This window comes from Amblyomma maculatum, chromosome 4 (genome assembly GCF_055883805.1).
Source record: "Amblyomma maculatum isolate TAMU_Amacu chromosome 4, ASM5588380v1, whole genome shotgun sequence".
Classification (NCBI taxonomy): domain Eukaryota; kingdom Metazoa; phylum Arthropoda; class Arachnida; order Ixodida; family Ixodidae; genus Amblyomma; species Amblyomma maculatum.
The window spans coordinates 116485037-116501704 of record NC_139347.1 but is presented as its reverse complement, the minus strand read 5'-3'; the positions used below and the strand labels follow the sequence as shown (position 1 = coordinate 116501704).

Sequence of the window (16668 nt, the reverse complement as noted above, 5' to 3'; positions counted from 1 at the left end):
CAGCCATGACTCCCTGGAACACCGGAGGGGTGTACGCGCCGCACCATTGCGTGCCCAGGGCTACCCCACGCCAGGTGTCAGAAATTAGTAACAAGCTATATGTGCCTCGGCTAGCTCCCTCTCCTTCTTGTGCCACTGTGCTTGATTAGCTCATTTGATGAAGAGAAGACTGGATGTGGCAGCTACAATCAGCTTGGACTCATCCCGCGCAAGTAAAAAATGCTCACATCCTCCAAGCGGCACGCGCCGCATCGATACTGGCGTGTACGCGGCACGAGTATGTACAGACGCACGGCAGATACAGACTGCCACGCTCACATCCGCGGCCACATTGACGCGATGACTCACTCGGGCGTACATGTGAATCTGCAGGCACTTGGTGAATATGCCTAGGAAGTAGTCTAGGTGCCTCGAGCACATAATTTTTCGCACGCGTGCAAGGGCAGGAAGGGAAGAAAGCCAAGAAGTGATATTTCTCGGGACCTCAACAGTTAACTAAGAGGTACTCAACCACTGCAACTAAGCACGTGCAGAGCTGCTTTGAAGAGCGTTCGGTCATGCGCTCTGATGTCACCTTTCAGCTAAAATATACAGCAGGAGGTCTGCACCCAGCAATAGCATGTGCTTGTTCTCACTGATGGCTTGCCAGCTGTCTGCTTACCCACACTCAATGATGGGTTTACACTCCAATGAGTTCCTGCACCAAAAGCTTGTAGGGACTCGCATAAGGTGCTGCCCCTGCAGGTTCAGCTTCCCCGCGATGGTGCCATAACCTATGACAATGGACACTTGTGCCACCAGAGAACCAGTGCCACAGACGATGCAACTGCTACAGGTGCTACAGAAAGAGCTTTCTCGCTCTTCAGCATTGGGAAGTCATGCATGGGAACATTTCAGCATGGCTCCCCAGTCTGCTAGTGGGGACAATCCTCGTGGGAACATATACCCCCGAGCTCACCCCATTTAACCTATGAGTACCATACTTACGCAATTCGAAAGAGCCACAAGTAGCATGCGGGTTAGAATCTGACACGAAAGCGAAAGGGCGCAAATTTCACCACACCCATCGTCACTGTGATTTCAAGATGGCAACAAAGCTATTCACTTGTGTCAGCAACAATGTTGCAAACATTGGGAGCATAGTTTATCAGTTGTAGAAATTGATGTGCTTACGCACTTTGACAAAAGAGGCAACAGCGAAGGTCTGCTGCTTCCACAGTGAGGCCAGTTTCAAGAAGAAGGTCATCCTGTGCTCAGAGACTGATGGCAACATAGCCACTGTATATACACAGCTCTTGATGCATGCTGGCAAACTGCCATTCCTGATTTGAGAGTGCCGACCAAATTTACACCCCCCACAAGTTCTTTTTACATACTGCTTCACTCATGCGGTCCAAATAAGAGGCTATTACTTGCCCTAAGTAGGTGTATTTCCTTATCACCTCCAATGTTTTGCTCCCTTTCTTTGTAGGAACCGTCAAAACCAATGTTCTGCCCCACCAGTCTACGTCTCCAATTACGCAAAGCGGTTTCTTCCTTCTGCTACATAACAGGCAATACATTCGAACCCGGATATATCGAACTTGAAGGGGATCGCGAAATAGTTCGATATACAGAAATCGGCTTGTGACGGCACTTACGATGCGAAAAAACGATACCGTATTTGTCACATAATCAACTCATTCTCATAATGTACCGTATTTACTCGAATCTAACGCGCCCTCGATTGTAACGCGCACCCGTTTTTCGTGACCCCCACCCCCGAAAAAAAAAAAAGCTCCGATTGTAATGCGCACCCGTTCTCCGCGAAAAAGAGTACCGCGCACCTAACACTTTCATACAGCAATACAACTTCGTCTCGTTTGGAAAAGCAAAGATTTAATCTCGGTGCACTAAAAAACACACACACAAAAGGAAACGGCTTATCTTGCCAAGATTGTCACTATGCCGGCACAAGGTTCACTCGTCGTCGCTGTCAGACAACTCCTTGTCACTGCTGACGGACCAAAGCATCTCATCCTCGGTGCCGTCCATGGCATTCGATATGCCACATTTTTTAAAGGCCTTGATTTTTAAAGCCATTCGGTGTAGAGCGCCCGAATCCTATCTTTCACTGGCTTGTTCAAGCAAACATCGAGCGGCTGGAGCTGCGATGTCATGCCACCTGGTATCACGACAAGGTCGGTGTTGCACGCAGCGAGCTTGTCCTTGATGCGTTGGTCGAGATGGCACTTGAAAGCGTCGAGCACAAGCATCGCACGCAGGGCCAAACTGCCGCCGGGTCTCTTGCGCCAGACGTTATCGATCCAGTCGGCGACCAAGTCCGTTGTCATCCAACCTTTTTCATTGGCGCGCACAATCACGCCACTCGGAAACACGATTCCTTTCGGGAGCGTCTTGCGCCTGAATATGAGATACGGGGGCAGCTTGTGTCCATCCGCGGTGCAACAAAGCATTGCGGTGACGCGTGTTTTTTCGTGGCCGGAAGACAACACGCGCACTTGCTTCGCCCCCTTCTTTTCAACGGTTGTGGTGGCAGGCATGTCAAAGTACAGCGGTGTCTGATCGGCATTTCCAATCTGGCCGAGGTGGTAGCCGTACTTGCGGCGCAAACTTAGAACGAACCGCTGAAAACTGTGCAGCTTTTCTTCGTACTCTTCAGGCAACTTCTGGCATATCCCTGTCCGCCTTCGAAGAGAAAAGCCTTTTCTCTTCATAAAATTAGACAGCCAGCACCTGCTCGCTTTAAAGTCGCTCCGCGTTAGCCCTGTTTGTAGGGCTAGCTGCATCGCCCGGACTTTGAGCAGGTCCGTCGTCACTGGCCGCTGCGCCGCTCGCTGCTCTAGAACATATTCTGCGAGCCGCTCTTCTATTTCGGTGAACCGGCCCTGCTTTGGTCCACTGAAACCTTTTCGTGTAGCCTTGCTGCCGAAAATCTTTTCCTTCTGCTTGCGCCAGTCCCGCACGCATGTCTCCGGAACTCCGAATGCGCGTGATGCGGCCCGATTTCCGTCCGTCTCTGCACACACGATGACTTTCCTTTTAAATGCGGCATCATGATGAACTCGACGAATCTTCGGCACGTCCATACTGGTCGGTCAATCGCAGAAAACGGGTAGGCTAACCAAAGCACATGTACCAAAGCACACGAAGGACGCTACTGCAGCTAGGCATAGACAGCTAGACCAGCTAGTAGGCTCGAAGTGCATACCAGGCGGCCATTTTGAAATGCCGATGGCGATATGATGTCGGAGATTTAGGGTCGTACTCGATTTTAACGCGCACCCAATTTTTGGACACGATATATCGGAAAAAAGGTGCGCGTTAGATTCGAGTAAATACGGTACCCCCCCCCCTTTGCACCCGGCTTGCTCACATGAGAGCGACTGAGCGATCTCAGCGACGAGCGGCAGCAACAGAGCGAAAAATTTCCAACTTGTTGGAACTGCGTCCCTCTCGCCGCTCGTGCCATCGTGACAGCTCAAAACATGGTTTCTGTGTAGCCGCGGCAAAAATCGCGAGCGTTTTCGCTTGCATGTTGATGGCGCGCGCCACTCCGTTTCGGTTGTCTCATGCACAGCTCATTTCTTGGCAACGTGCCAAGATGCTGCACAGCGATAACGCCAGGGTGTGTTTATCTTTTGATAGCTCCTGCCGCGGCGGGAAGCGAACTTGGCAGAGTGCCCGTGAAAGCTTGGTTGCACAAGCCTGGTTCGATTTATCATGCCGCGCTTGGGGCGGGTGTAATCCACTGCCACAAAATCATTGGAAAGCATGATACAGTAGCTGCAAATGCTGTTTGAAGCGAAAAATGCTAACAGCCGGTGTCATGATCACAATTGACCGCATGCTTTCGTTGATTCATACATGCAAAAATAAACGACTCCTGCAAAAAAAAAAAAAAAAAAAAACTGCCGCTTTTTAACAACAGCAGCCACCACATCTTACGCTACGCCGCGCGTACAGCACGATAAAAATGGACAACTCTCGCAAAAGAAAAAAAGAGAGAGAGAGATATCTGCCGCTTCCTAACGTCCGCAGGTGCCATAGCCACGTCAGCCGCCGCGCACAGAGGGTTCGCAACACACGCTGGAGAAAGCGTCTGACGTTCTGTCTGAAAACGGGCTGAGCTGGCTTGGCGCATGCGTAGCGTGTGCTACTGCGAACGAAGGCCGGGAGGGAGGAAGGAGAGAGATAACTCGGCAAAAGAATGGCCACACCCTTGCGCTTAGCTCTGTCGCGTTTTTCCTCTCTCGTTCCCACCGGTTCTCTTTGGTTCATTCACACACATGGCTTGCAAGCGTCACATGCTGGCATACGGGAAACTATAACCACATCGAACGACCGGTGAAATTGAGTTCGATATACGACGCGGCTTTCCAATACTTTTACATAGGATTTTCAAGGAGATATTCCGTGAATTTGATATAACCAAAATTCGATATATCCGGGTTCAACTGTATCATCAGCAAACTGGAGATAACCAACAGCATTCCCCACAGCTTTTCCATTATACGGTGTGATAAAAGGGTCCGAGGAAGGGGCTACTGCAAGGGAGGCGCACCTTCTCGATGACACCAGCCCCAAGTTGCTGGAGGGCGTCCAGCTTGTTGCTGGGCAGGGGTGGTGAGAAACGAATCTCCTCGCGCTGCAGTAAGGCCAGTGGCACCGTCACCAGCACATAGTCGGCCGAGAACGTGCTCTCTTTCTCCTTCTCCTCCTTCTCTGCCTTCTCTTCATCCTTTTTCGTGACGCCCATTGGACGCTCTGCAAAGACTTGCACTTCATCCTGCTCCGAACCGTAATCAATCGCCGTCACCTGCGTGAACAGAAAAGTACAGATGCTGAGTAAAAAAAAACTGCTTTGGAAGCTCCTGAAATAGACCCAATGGTTATGGTACCTGGCTTCCTGCAATTCCACAAAAAATCGTGGATCTGAGCATTTCTCACTTACGGAATCGCGTGTTAGCAACCATAAACCATTTTTCTGCTGCTGCTGCTAGAGACGTCAGCCAGATCAGCGCAGCAATAGTTTACCTTATCAGTACAAATATAACATGAGAGGGAGTGTTAGGAAAATTTTAAAGGAAATGTTATTATGACCACAACCAGACCTCGAACTGTTCAGGCTATCACAGCCGATGCCCTTCTCATTCTCAAAAAAAAGAAAGAAAGAAGAATTGTGCAGACAAAGCACCAAAATATGGAATCAATAGGCACCTCAATGTTATTAGAGAGAAAACACTTCCGAGGTGCATGTTAAGTGCAACGCACGCAGCACCCCACATGGTGCTGGCTGCTTCGTGTAGCCCAGACCCATGCTTGTTCACCCTTCTCTCCGCTCCTTCCGCTGGGCAATTCTTTCAATGCCCTGTTTCTAAACGACACATGCAGCCTTCTTCCTACAATCAAAAGCATTACCTCTTCTGCCCTTACTTTCACTGTGCGCAAGCCAATTCGGATTTCTGTTTTATTTAGAACAGCATCAATGGCAACTGAATGACCATGAGATCTGTTCTTGTACTTACTGTGTTTTATATAGAACAGCATCAATGGCAACTGAATGACCATGAGATCTGTTCTTGTACTTACTGTATTTACCCAATTTTAACACGCACCTTTTTTCAGGGAAAATAAGTTTTAAAATCGCATGCACATTAGATTCGGGCACAAACCAAAACTGCCCCATAGCTGCCCATCGTCATCGCCATTATACGATGTGGGAGCTCGTGTGTTGCTGGCAATCATGGGAGCAGGTGTGCTTGTCATTTTCTGCATTGCAGGAGCCATTTGCAACCGGTGTGGTGCTTGTCACTTGTCATTCCTCTCAGTGAGCGTTGCACAAAAGAATTCACGGGACGAAGCCTTGCCTCGCTTTTGCTACGTTTACGGCACGAGTTCTTCGTCCGTAGCACGACGGTGGGGTTCTCCGGCAGCCTCTCCGTACGTTATCGCTTTTGAGAATGGAGGTAGCGGCCATGAAGACACGTCGTGTCCGTTACGAGAATAGCATTAAGCGTAGTTATTCTGCATGCAGAAAAGAGCGGCGGTAGGCATGCAGCCCGCCATTTTGGTGTGCCAGAGACTTGTGTTCGCGACTGACGAAGACTGAAAACTTCAATCTTTGAGTGCAAAACATCAAGCAAAGGCCACCACGGTCTGCGAGCAGGGAGGTTTCCCGACCTTGAATATGAGCTGACCGACTTCGCGAGGCAGCTGCATGTGGATCACATGCCAGTCACAACCGAGGTGAAGGTCCTTGAGCTTGCGCGTAATCGAGACGAGATGTTGTGGTTGGAGAATGAGAAGATGACTGAGGTGACAGTGAATAAGTTTGGGTGAATAAATTGCCTGTTCCCACCTGAATATATAGAAATGGTTACACATTGTTTTCGTTTGCGGAAATCACATTCACATTAGAAATGGGGCTTGCAGTTTTTTTAGTTGTTTTTTTTTTCTGGTCCCCGAAATTGGGCGTGCGTTAGAATTGTAGTTCGCATTAAAAATTTTTTTTTTTTTTGTCGAAATCGGGCGCGCGTTGGAATTGAATAAATACTGCAAGGTGTCTAGATAACCACTATTTTCAATATCCCTGACTTTTCTAAGCTTTCCATGATTATTTCAGTTGAAATTCCCTGACGAGTAAAGAGGCTCAAAAATGTAGCTGCTGATGATAATGAGCACGAACGAATAATTCACAACAAAAAGCTATTTATTAATCATATTCTGCAATTTACAATAGTGAAAAGGCTGTCATTAGTATTAATGGTCATTAGGAACGTCCACTAAGAAGTTTAATGAAAATTAAAAACGCACTAATGCCAGCCTCCATTCTCAGAGCACGCGAGCACATCGTTTGCAAGCCACCCACCCTGCAATCAGCTGACTCAATCCAATCCAAAATGCCTGCATGTGTATTTGGCAGCACAGCTCACCGATCGCTTTCGCGCTGGCGGTGCGGTTGTTCCTGCGTTTTGTCGCATACTACTCTCACGCAGCGCTCCTGCATATTTTATTGAGTACCCACCTCACGTGCGTATTGGTTCTTCTATTGTGGCAGCTCAGCCATGCACTGGCATCAAAGTAATATATCGCACCTCAACTTGCGCCGGCCGCACACTGGAGGGACGGTTAAAAAAAAAAGTCTGTATGAATAACATACTTGTGCACCAGCATGAAATGAAAATGCACTTCAGAATATATCATGCAATTTTCCTTGACTTGGCGAAATTTTTGATAGTTTCCCTTCTCACTTCGCTGTAGACATCTCAACCATGCTATGAGGGGGAGAGGCGAAGGGAGGGATGAAAGAAGGATGGAGAAAGAGGCACAGCGGTGGAAAACATTTCAATTAAAGCAAAACCTCGCTAATTTGCACTGCCATTGTGGCGCAGCCAGGTTTGGGGTGCGACCTGATGCCGGTGAACACCTCCGGCAACGCACTCCCTCACCAGAACAGGAGTTGGCCACCCTGGTGCAGTAATTGGCCACAATCTCCTATGATAAGCTCCATAAAACCTCGGCCCTCAGTCACCAGCGGCTGCGGAACAACTGACCACGGCGGCGGTCAGACCTGTGACGCAGCAGGGGGTGCTAAGAAAGCCTGGCTCCGCTGGACAGGCCGCCATTGGAAACTGACCCTGGCAACGTTTAATGCTAGAACCCTAGCTAGTGAAGCTAGTTTAGCAGTGCTGTTAGAGGAACTAGAGGGCATGAAATGGGATGTCATAGGGCTTAGTGAGGTTAGGAGGCCGAATGAGGCATATACTGTACTGAAGGATGGGCATGTACTGTGTTATCGAGGTTTACCAGAGAGGCGACAACTAGGAGTAGGTTTCCTTGTCAATAAGTATATAGCGGGTAATATAGATGAATTCTATAGTATTAATGAGAGGGTTGCAGGCATCGTAATTAGGCTTAATAAGCGGTATAAACTGAAGGTTGTACAGGCCTATGCACCTACATGTAGTTATGATGACCAGGCAGTTGAAAGCTTCTATGAAGATGTAGAATCGGCAATGCGAAAAGTAAAGACGCAGTATACTGTACTAATGGGCGACTTCAATGCCAAGGTAGGGAAAAAACAGGCAGGAGGCAAGGCAGTAGGTGACTATGGCATTGGTTCTAGGAATAGCAGGGGGGAGTTACTAGTTGAGTTTGCAGAGCGCAATAACTTACGAATCATGAATACCTTCTTTAGCAAACGGAAGAACCGAAAATGGACATGGAAAAGTCCTAACGGAGAGACTAAAAATGAAATCGACTTCATAATGTGTTCAACCCCCGCCATTGTGCAGGATGTAGAGGTAATCGGGAAAGTTCGATGTAGTGACCACAGGATGGTGAGGTCCCGAATTAGCCTAAATCTGAAGAAGGAACGCAATAGATTAGTAAGAAAGAAACCCATCAACGAATTAGCGGTGAGGGGGAGGGCAGAAGAGTTCAGGATCTCGCTACAGAATAGGTATTCAGCTCTAACTGAGGATGGCGATATTACCCTAGAGGCAAGGAACAATAATTTCAGAGATATCATTACTGAGTGCGCGGTAGAAGTAGGCGGTAGGATAGTTAGAGAGGATACCGGTAAGCTGTCTAAGGAGACGAAAGATTTGATTAAGAAACGGCAGAGTATGAAAGCTTCTAATCCAACAGACCAGATCGAATTGGCCGAGATATCAAAGCTAATCAATAAGCGCAAGGTGGCCGATATAAGGAAGTATAACATGGAGAAAATTGAGCATGCTGTAAAGAACGGGGGAAGCCTTAAAGCGGTAAAGAAGAAATTGGGCATAGGCAAAAACCAGATGTATGCGATAAGGGACAAGGCGGGCAACGTCATCACTAATATGGACAAGATAGTCAAAGTAGCCGAGGAGTTCTATACAGATCTCTACAGCAGCCAAAGTAGTCAGGACCGTAATGAGATTGGCGGTAGGGAAAGACAGTCAGACGTTCCACCAGTGACGAAGGACGAGGTCAAGAAAGCACTAGAAACTATGAAAAGGGGGAAATCAGCTGGAGAGGATCAGATAACTACAGATTTGCTGAAGGACGGGGGGGATATCGTGCTAGATAAACTGGCCACCCTGTATACGCAGTGCCTGGTGTCATCGACGGTACCGGAAGCATGGAAGAATGCAAACATTATCCTCATTCACAAGAAAGGGGACTCTAAGGACCTTAAAAATTACAGACCAATCAGCTTACTGTCTGTTACGTATAAGGTATTTACTAAGGTAATCGCTAATAGAATCAGGACAACCTTAGACTGCAATCAAGCAAAGGATCAAGCAGGGTTTCGGAAACGGTACTCTACTATCGATCATATCCATACCATCAATCAGGTGATAGAAAAATGCGCGGAATATAACCAGCCCTTATACATAGCATTCATTGATTACGAAAAAGCATTTGACTCAGTTGAAACCTCGGCGGTGATGCAGGCATTGCGAAATCAGGGGGTAGACGAGCCGTACGTGAAAGTGCTGGAAGATATATATAGTGGCTGCACAGCAACCATAGTTCTGCATAAAGAAAGTAACAAAATTCCCATAAAGAAAGGTGTTAGGCAAGGAGACACAATCTCCCCAGTACTATTCACAGCTTGTTTAGAGGAAGTATTCAGAGACTTGGAATGGGAGAAGTTAGGGATAAGGCTAGATGGAGAATACCTCAGTAATCTGCGATTTGCTGATGACATTGCCTTGCTAAGCAACTCGGGAGATGAACTGCAAATAATGATTGATGACCTAGACAGGAAAAGTAGAAAGGTGGGCTTGAAAATCAATATGCAGAAGACTAAGGTAATGTTCAACAGCCTCGGGAAGGAACAGGAGTTTACATTAGGTAGCGAAATACTGGAAGTAGTAGGCGAATATATCTACTTAGGACAGGTAGTAACCGCAGATCCGGACCATGAAAAGGAAATAACAAGAAGAATAAGATTGGGATGGAGCGCATTTGGCAAGCACTCGCAGATTATGACTAGCAGCTTACCGGTATCGCTCAAGAGGAAAGTATACAACAGTTGCATCTTGCCTGTACTCATCTATGGGGCTGAAACGTGGAGGCTAACCAAGAGAGTTCTACTTAAGTTGAGGACAACCCAGAGGGCTATGGAACGAAAAATGGTAGGGGTAACATTAAGAGATAGAAAGCGTGCAGAGTGGGTCAGAGAAATAACTCAAGTTAACGACATTCTAGTGGAAATTAAGAAGAAGAAATGGACATGGGCAGGACATGTAGTGCGAAGAGAGGATAACCGATGGTCGCTGAGGGTAACAAACTGGATTCCAAGGGAAGGAAAGCGTAGCAGGGGGCGGCAGAAAGTTAGGTGGGCGGATGAGATTAAGAAGTTCGCAGGAGTCAAGTGGATGCAGCTAGCACAGAACCGGGTTAAGTGGAGAGATATGGGAGAGGCCTTCGCCCTGCAGTGGGTATAATCAGGCTGATGATGATGATGATGATGATGATGTGGCGCAGCGGTTAGAGCGGTGAACTGCTGTCCCAAAGGATGTAGAATCTAACCCCAGCTGCGGCAGCCGCTTTTCGATGGAGGCAAAAATCAAGGCATCCGTGTTCTGCATGATATCAAAGCACATAAAGAACCCCAGGTGGTCAAAAATTCAGAAGGCCTCCACTATGTCATCTCTCACAGACTGAGTCACTTTGGGACATTAAAGGCCCCCAAAAATTGGCTGGGGTTTAGCTTCAATTAAACCTAGTGTGAAGCAATAGCTCCGGCCAAGGCACGTGGCGCGCCTCTATATGTACTCGAGATTGACGTCAGCGATTGTGTGTCCCACCACACAGCAGCTCATGCGTTAAGCTACCTCCCACGTCAGTTGGCCTTTGACCTTCACCTTTGGTGGGAACATAGCTATCCAAAGTGGTCGCGGCTTAAGTTCCAACTTGGCCTCGAAGCTGTTTGAAGGTCATAGAATGCACACGTTGACCTTGCCTTTACCTCGCCACATCTTGCTAATTTGAAGTCACTAGGACTGAAAAAAATGCTCAAGCTAACTGAACACCAAAAAGAAAATCAGGCCAAGACGAAAACTTTTGTTACGAGAATGCACGGCATGCACCCCCCCCCCCCCCCCCCCCCCCCTAAGCAAGCTGCACCAGCGTCATTTCTTTTGAGTGCGTGTGCTTGGAGCTCTGGGGCTTTGCACTACTGCATGTAAAGTATTGGCAATGCTTTGCAGCGCCACTTTACGGTTCCAAGGGCCCACCATTTCAGTCACTTGCAGCAAAATTGGGATCAAGCATTCCTGCACAGCACCCCAAATCTGCAAATTTATTGAGCTGTTACCGGCTATCGCTTCAAATTATTTTATGCCACCTACCTGTGGTTCTTTGATAGATGCCTGTTTGGTGAATTTGTTGTTCGCAACTCCCTAGCAGTACAAAAACAAGATGGGAGAAGAACAAGCACACCGGCACCTGTGTCATTATCTGCCCCATCTCGGTTTCGTGCTGCTGAGCAGTTCTGGTGTTCTTTAACAAGCACTGACATGTATAGCACAGTGCACAAACATCATTTGCACTTCACCCTCGATTGAAATTCACCAAGCTTGACCCGCCAAACGAGACAGAGAGGAAGGAAAGGACTGACGTGCTGTCCGTAGCGGATGTCCAGTCCCTCGGCGAGGGCCTGCAGGAGGCAAGCGAAGCCATCGGGCACCAGGGCGTGTTGTCCACTGAATTGGGGGAAGCGCTCATTCTGGTCCCACTGCAGGGCTGACACCTCCCGCAGGGGAGCCCCACACGCATACTCCAGGTTCCCAATGTGGAACTGCAGCACATTGTTCTCCTCCTGCACGAGGGACACGAGCGAATATTATTCGCATCCATCTGCATTTCCCCTCATGCAGTTTACTCACTAATCCTTTCATTTCGTGCCTCCGTTACCTCACATCTAAACTTGTCGTACAGTCGTAAGCTACCACAATATGGGAAGCACCAACCAGCATAGTAGCTTTAATACTCTTTGAAAAACAAAAGATCTATCAGGTGTCTATCCAGTAAGCTAAATTACTGGCAAAAAAGAAGGCACCTTTGCTCACTGAACAACAAAAAATGGACTGCTGCAGAGGAACCAGCTTACCTCACTAAAGACCATCTCTGTGTCCTCCAGGAAGTTTTCATGCATTTCCTTCAGCTTGTCTGCGGAGAGAGGACAACAACACCGTAAGATGGCAATAGACAACACAACATTAGCATATTTATGGTCACAGCCCAACTTGCTCCTTTTTCAGACTTCAGACTAGGCAGTAACTATGGGGGTCCACGAAACCCACACGCACAAAAAAAAAAAAAAAAAAAAAAAAAAAAAAAAAAGAACAAGAGATTAAGAAGAAGAAGCGGGGTCGTGCGAAAGCTTAGGCCTGGCTAGAGAGTTTTGTAGGATTACAAGCCCGAAGGTTCAAAGCCAATTTCAGTTTCTCAAAGTGAAAGAAACGCGAGAAGAGTACAGAAACAAAGAAACAGGGTGTCTATGGCGCTTGTTGATGCCAGCGCCCATGAAACTCAAGCTCTGGCTGCACTGCTGGATGGGGATGCAATGCAAAGCATCTCAGGTGTCTAAAGAGCGACCGGCACGGTGTTGGGAGAAGTCATGTCCCTTCTAGCACCATGCATACTGGTGCCAAGGCATCACCTCTACCCCACGTCCTCTGCAGGGTGTGGCGCGCAGGCTTGTTGTCATTTTAGTGGCCAGTTTGGCTTTGACTCAATCCTAATTCCACGACCTGCTCCCAGAACTGTGGCAGCAGTCTGCAATCTGCGATGTGGTACTTCGTCAGGCTAGTCTTCACCAAGGCTTGAGCCCAAGAGATCGACAAAGGCTCTTAATGGGCATGCCCTTTACAGCGCATCTGCTGTCTTGCTCTTTCTTATGCAGCACTGGACTATTTTCTGATATCAGCTGTATTGCATAACATTTTCTATTGTCTTTTTCTTTTCTGTTTTTTTTTTTTTCTTTTTAAATCTGTCATTTGGTATTTACTAATGTAATTACTATTACTTTTCTTTTCTCTGTTCACCTCTTTGTGGCCAATTTTTATGTATACATTTATCCGCATTTTCCATTTTCATGTTTCCTTAATTATTTTCCATAGACCGGTATATTATATTTTCAGATTTCAGAATTCAGTTTTTTCTTTTTTTTGTGTGTACGTAATGTACAGCTTTCTCCCAACCGATTCGGACAGAATTTTATTCTACAATTTCATAGTAATGGACGTCTTTTCAAGCTGTCAAGGATTTTATGCGTGATGTTTGTGTTTCTTTGTGCCTCCATTAGTTTCGTATTCGCGACGCTTTTCAATACTATTTTTTCTCCTTTCATTGCAGACTTTAGTAACCGCTTTATATACATATATTTATTTTTTCTAGGCTGAAGTATGTTTCGCATATTCACTTTAAAGTTATATTTTTTTGCGAATTGGCTAATCCTTAATGCACAATTTTTTATTTCTGTTCTCTCTTCTTTTGCAGTTTCTGGCTACCCACGGAAATTTTATTCTCTGCTTCCTTCTTTCCTGGACTTCTTTATCTTTTTGTGCTTTTCTTTTGCTTTTTCTTTCTTTCTTTATCCTTTTTTCATTTCATATATCTATCTATTGTAACTAGGCAGTTGTGATCTTTGTTTTCTTTTGTATCTTTAATGTACATTTTTTTGCATTTTTATGTCCATGTTTTTTTTTCATCTAAATTATTATTTTTTTGGGGGGGGGGCGTTTAGCTCCTTTTCTTTTACCTTAAATTAATCGGATTAAGCCTGGCAAACCTTTGCTGGTCCGGGCTTCCTCTCTCTTTCTTTTACATTTTTTTTTTCGTCATATTCTGAGAGGAATAATAAAAGGTAAAAAGGTAAAGGCTAGTCTTCTCAAAAGCGAGCGCCGAAAACAGCTAGAAACTATCACTAGAAAGTCGTTAAAAAAAAGAACTTTGGCTGGGCAGGAAGGCTCCACACTCTCTACAACACAGGCCGTGTCCGAAGACCTGCCGAGCACAGGTTCCAAGCATGCATTCATAGTACAATTCTTAGAGTTCCAGCTGGGTCCAGAAGCAAAAAAAAAAAACTACCTCTTTTTTTTTTCGCATGCCGGCGCTCAATACGAACAAGTGATCGGTCATGCATGCTTGAAAAAAACCTAGCATGCAGTCAAAAAAAAAAAAAAAACATGGGAAATGTGCAGCCGAAACGAAAAGCAATGGGTGCAATATGAAGTTGGAAATGGCCATAAAGACAACAGTAAGTACAGGCCCTTATTTCAGTCGGCGTTTATTTTTTATTTTTAAGAGGAACCACGAAGAAATCGGAACATAGCGTCGGTGCTAGTCACAGCTGCGGATCCAGACAGCCGCCTTCTTCGGCGGCGCCTACCAAATGGCGCCACATGTACGGCCAAAGCTTCAACGCTCAAGGCCCATACAACTTTGCATTTCTACACACCTTTCTGCCAAATTAAATACTAAGTCACATGTTGATGAATCTGGCGCCTTTCAGTGCCATGCAGCATGTGTCAGCTGTGAGGTGGGAGAGGGTTACCAGGACTAGCTACATGCATCAGTTGGCAGCGAGTCATTTCTTTCACGCCGGTGAACGCCACGAATACCTCAAGCCACAGGTCGCAGATTTTCACCATTTAAGCCGTCAGAGTTTGAAACAGTGCCAATAACACACAGCAGCTGGTGCCTGCCAATCCTCACCAAAGAGACAATGGTCCTCAGTCTGCCCGAGGCGCCACTGTGCCACGGCGTCCAGCATGGCATTGAAATGGAACTCCACCCGGTGGTCGCGCTCCGGTGAAACCATGTGACCCTGGGTCGTGTACAGGTCGCAGTGGTCACGAATCAGCCGCAAGCCGTGGCCTGTCTGCAGGCACAGCGTCGTCAGTGGGCTGCATGAGATGCATTGACCATCAATTGTAGCCCAGCCTGCATCTCCAAACCACATTTGCCCTCAATGCACAGCAAGCACATAATACAACTATAAATGACAACTGAAAAAGGGGGCAGTTACATGCAGAGCACAGTGATATCATCATGGCCATCACCCACCATGGCGTATTCTATAACCACGTCTCGTACTTCAATTCAGCTTTATCCTTTCTGAAAGAATGCTCATTCGAACAACAGAAATGACCTCTGCAGAGGTCTGTGTACAAAAAAAGTGCTTCAATTCGAACACGAGTCAGTATCTCTACAGATAATTCAAACTGCACTCCGCAGCGTCCGGGAGGTCTAGCACACGGCACATGGCCAAAGAAACACCCTGCCCCAGCAATATGGAAGCATAGCTATGAGGCTACGCACACCCAAAATAAGGAACGAAGATAAAACCAGGATTGAACGCCTAACTGGCGCCAAAACCAGCACGCCTAGCAGCAGCGACAAACGGTAAAGCGGTGGTCGCTGTGGCGGCCATTGCTCGCTGTCTGTTCTGTATGACCTCAGAGACTTGCAACTAAATACTCGTTAATAGGAAAATATTGTCACTTTCCTCAGAGCGTCAGGAGAAGGAGCTGGAAAGAAGAAGAAGAAACAGAAGCTGGTGTGCTGGCGTGCCTTGCAGACTCGCACCGCTTGGACTAAAAATAAACAACCCCCTTTATGTACTGAGTATGTAACAGTACATACTCAGTATGTACTGTTACATATGTATACATAACAGTTATCCAAGTCTATGCGCCAACCACTACTGCTGAAGAAGCTGACGTTGAGAGATTTTATGCGAACCTGCAATGCCTTTTAGACCGCACTCAATCATCAGACGTCCTTTTTCTCATAGGAGACTGGAATGCTAAGGTGGGGAGTGAAGAAATATCCGGAATTACAGGCAAGTTCAGTCTTGGTGAGCCAAATGAAGCTGGGCAGAGGCTAGTAGAGTTTTGTCAAGAAAACAACCTGACAATAGCGAATACTCATTTTCAACAGCACAAGAGGCGCCTGTACACATCGACTTCACCGGACGGTCTGTACAGGAATCAGATCGATTATATTCTTTGACGGCAGAGATGGAGAAGCACTATACAAACAGTAAAAACAAGGCCTGGGGCCGATTGCGGCACCGATCATCAGCTTCTTGCTGCCAAATTTAAGCTTCGATTGAGGAAAACGCAGAAAACTAGAAGGCCTTTCAGGTATGATCTGGATCAAATTCCATCAGAATATGCTGTGGAAGTGAGGAATCGATTTCAAGAATTCGATCTAGAAGACAGAGAGCCTGAAGAGTTGTGGACTGATGTTCGTGATATAATACAAGAAGTTGCTACTAAGGTAGTTCCAAAGCAAAAGAAATGCAAGAAAGCAAACTGGTTACCTGAAGGGGCTTTGCAAATATCTAGAATGCAGAGAGCCTGAAGAGTTGCGGACTGATGTTCGTGATATAATACAAGAAGTTGCTACTAAGGTAGTTCCAAAGCAAAAGAAATGCAAGAAAGCAAACTGGTTATCTGAAGGGGCTTTGCAAATATCTGAGAAAAGGAGGATGGCAAAAGTTATGGGGGAAAGAGAAAGATACAAGGTTCTCAATGCGGATTTTCAGAAAATCGCAAGGAGAGATAAGAATGCCTTTCTGAACATACAGTGCCAAGCAGTTGAGGACAACAGCCAATTAAGGAACACATGAGCTCTGTATAAGACAACCAAAGATATCAA

General features: G+C 46.6%; 1 protein-coding gene across 3 annotated transcripts in view; it reads right to left on the bottom strand.

The window, feature by feature from the left end:
* The window catches only part of LOC146192208 (lysine-specific histone demethylase 2-like), a 139764-nt gene that overhangs the window by 46757 nt on the left and 76339 nt on the right, over window positions 1–16668 (bottom strand). For all 3 annotated transcript variants that reach the window (XM_084602382.1, XM_084602380.1, XM_084602381.1), the window contains exons 11-14: window positions 14719–14909; window positions 12110–12168; window positions 11618–11818; window positions 4565–4819 (exon numbers count right to left, since the gene is read on the bottom strand). In XM_084602382.1, the coding sequence (XP_084458508.1) occupies window positions 4565–4819; window positions 11618–11818; window positions 12110–12168; window positions 14719–14909 (706 nt within the window). The remainder of the gene's footprint in view (window positions 1–4564; window positions 4820–11617; window positions 11819–12109; window positions 12169–14718; window positions 14910–16668) is intronic.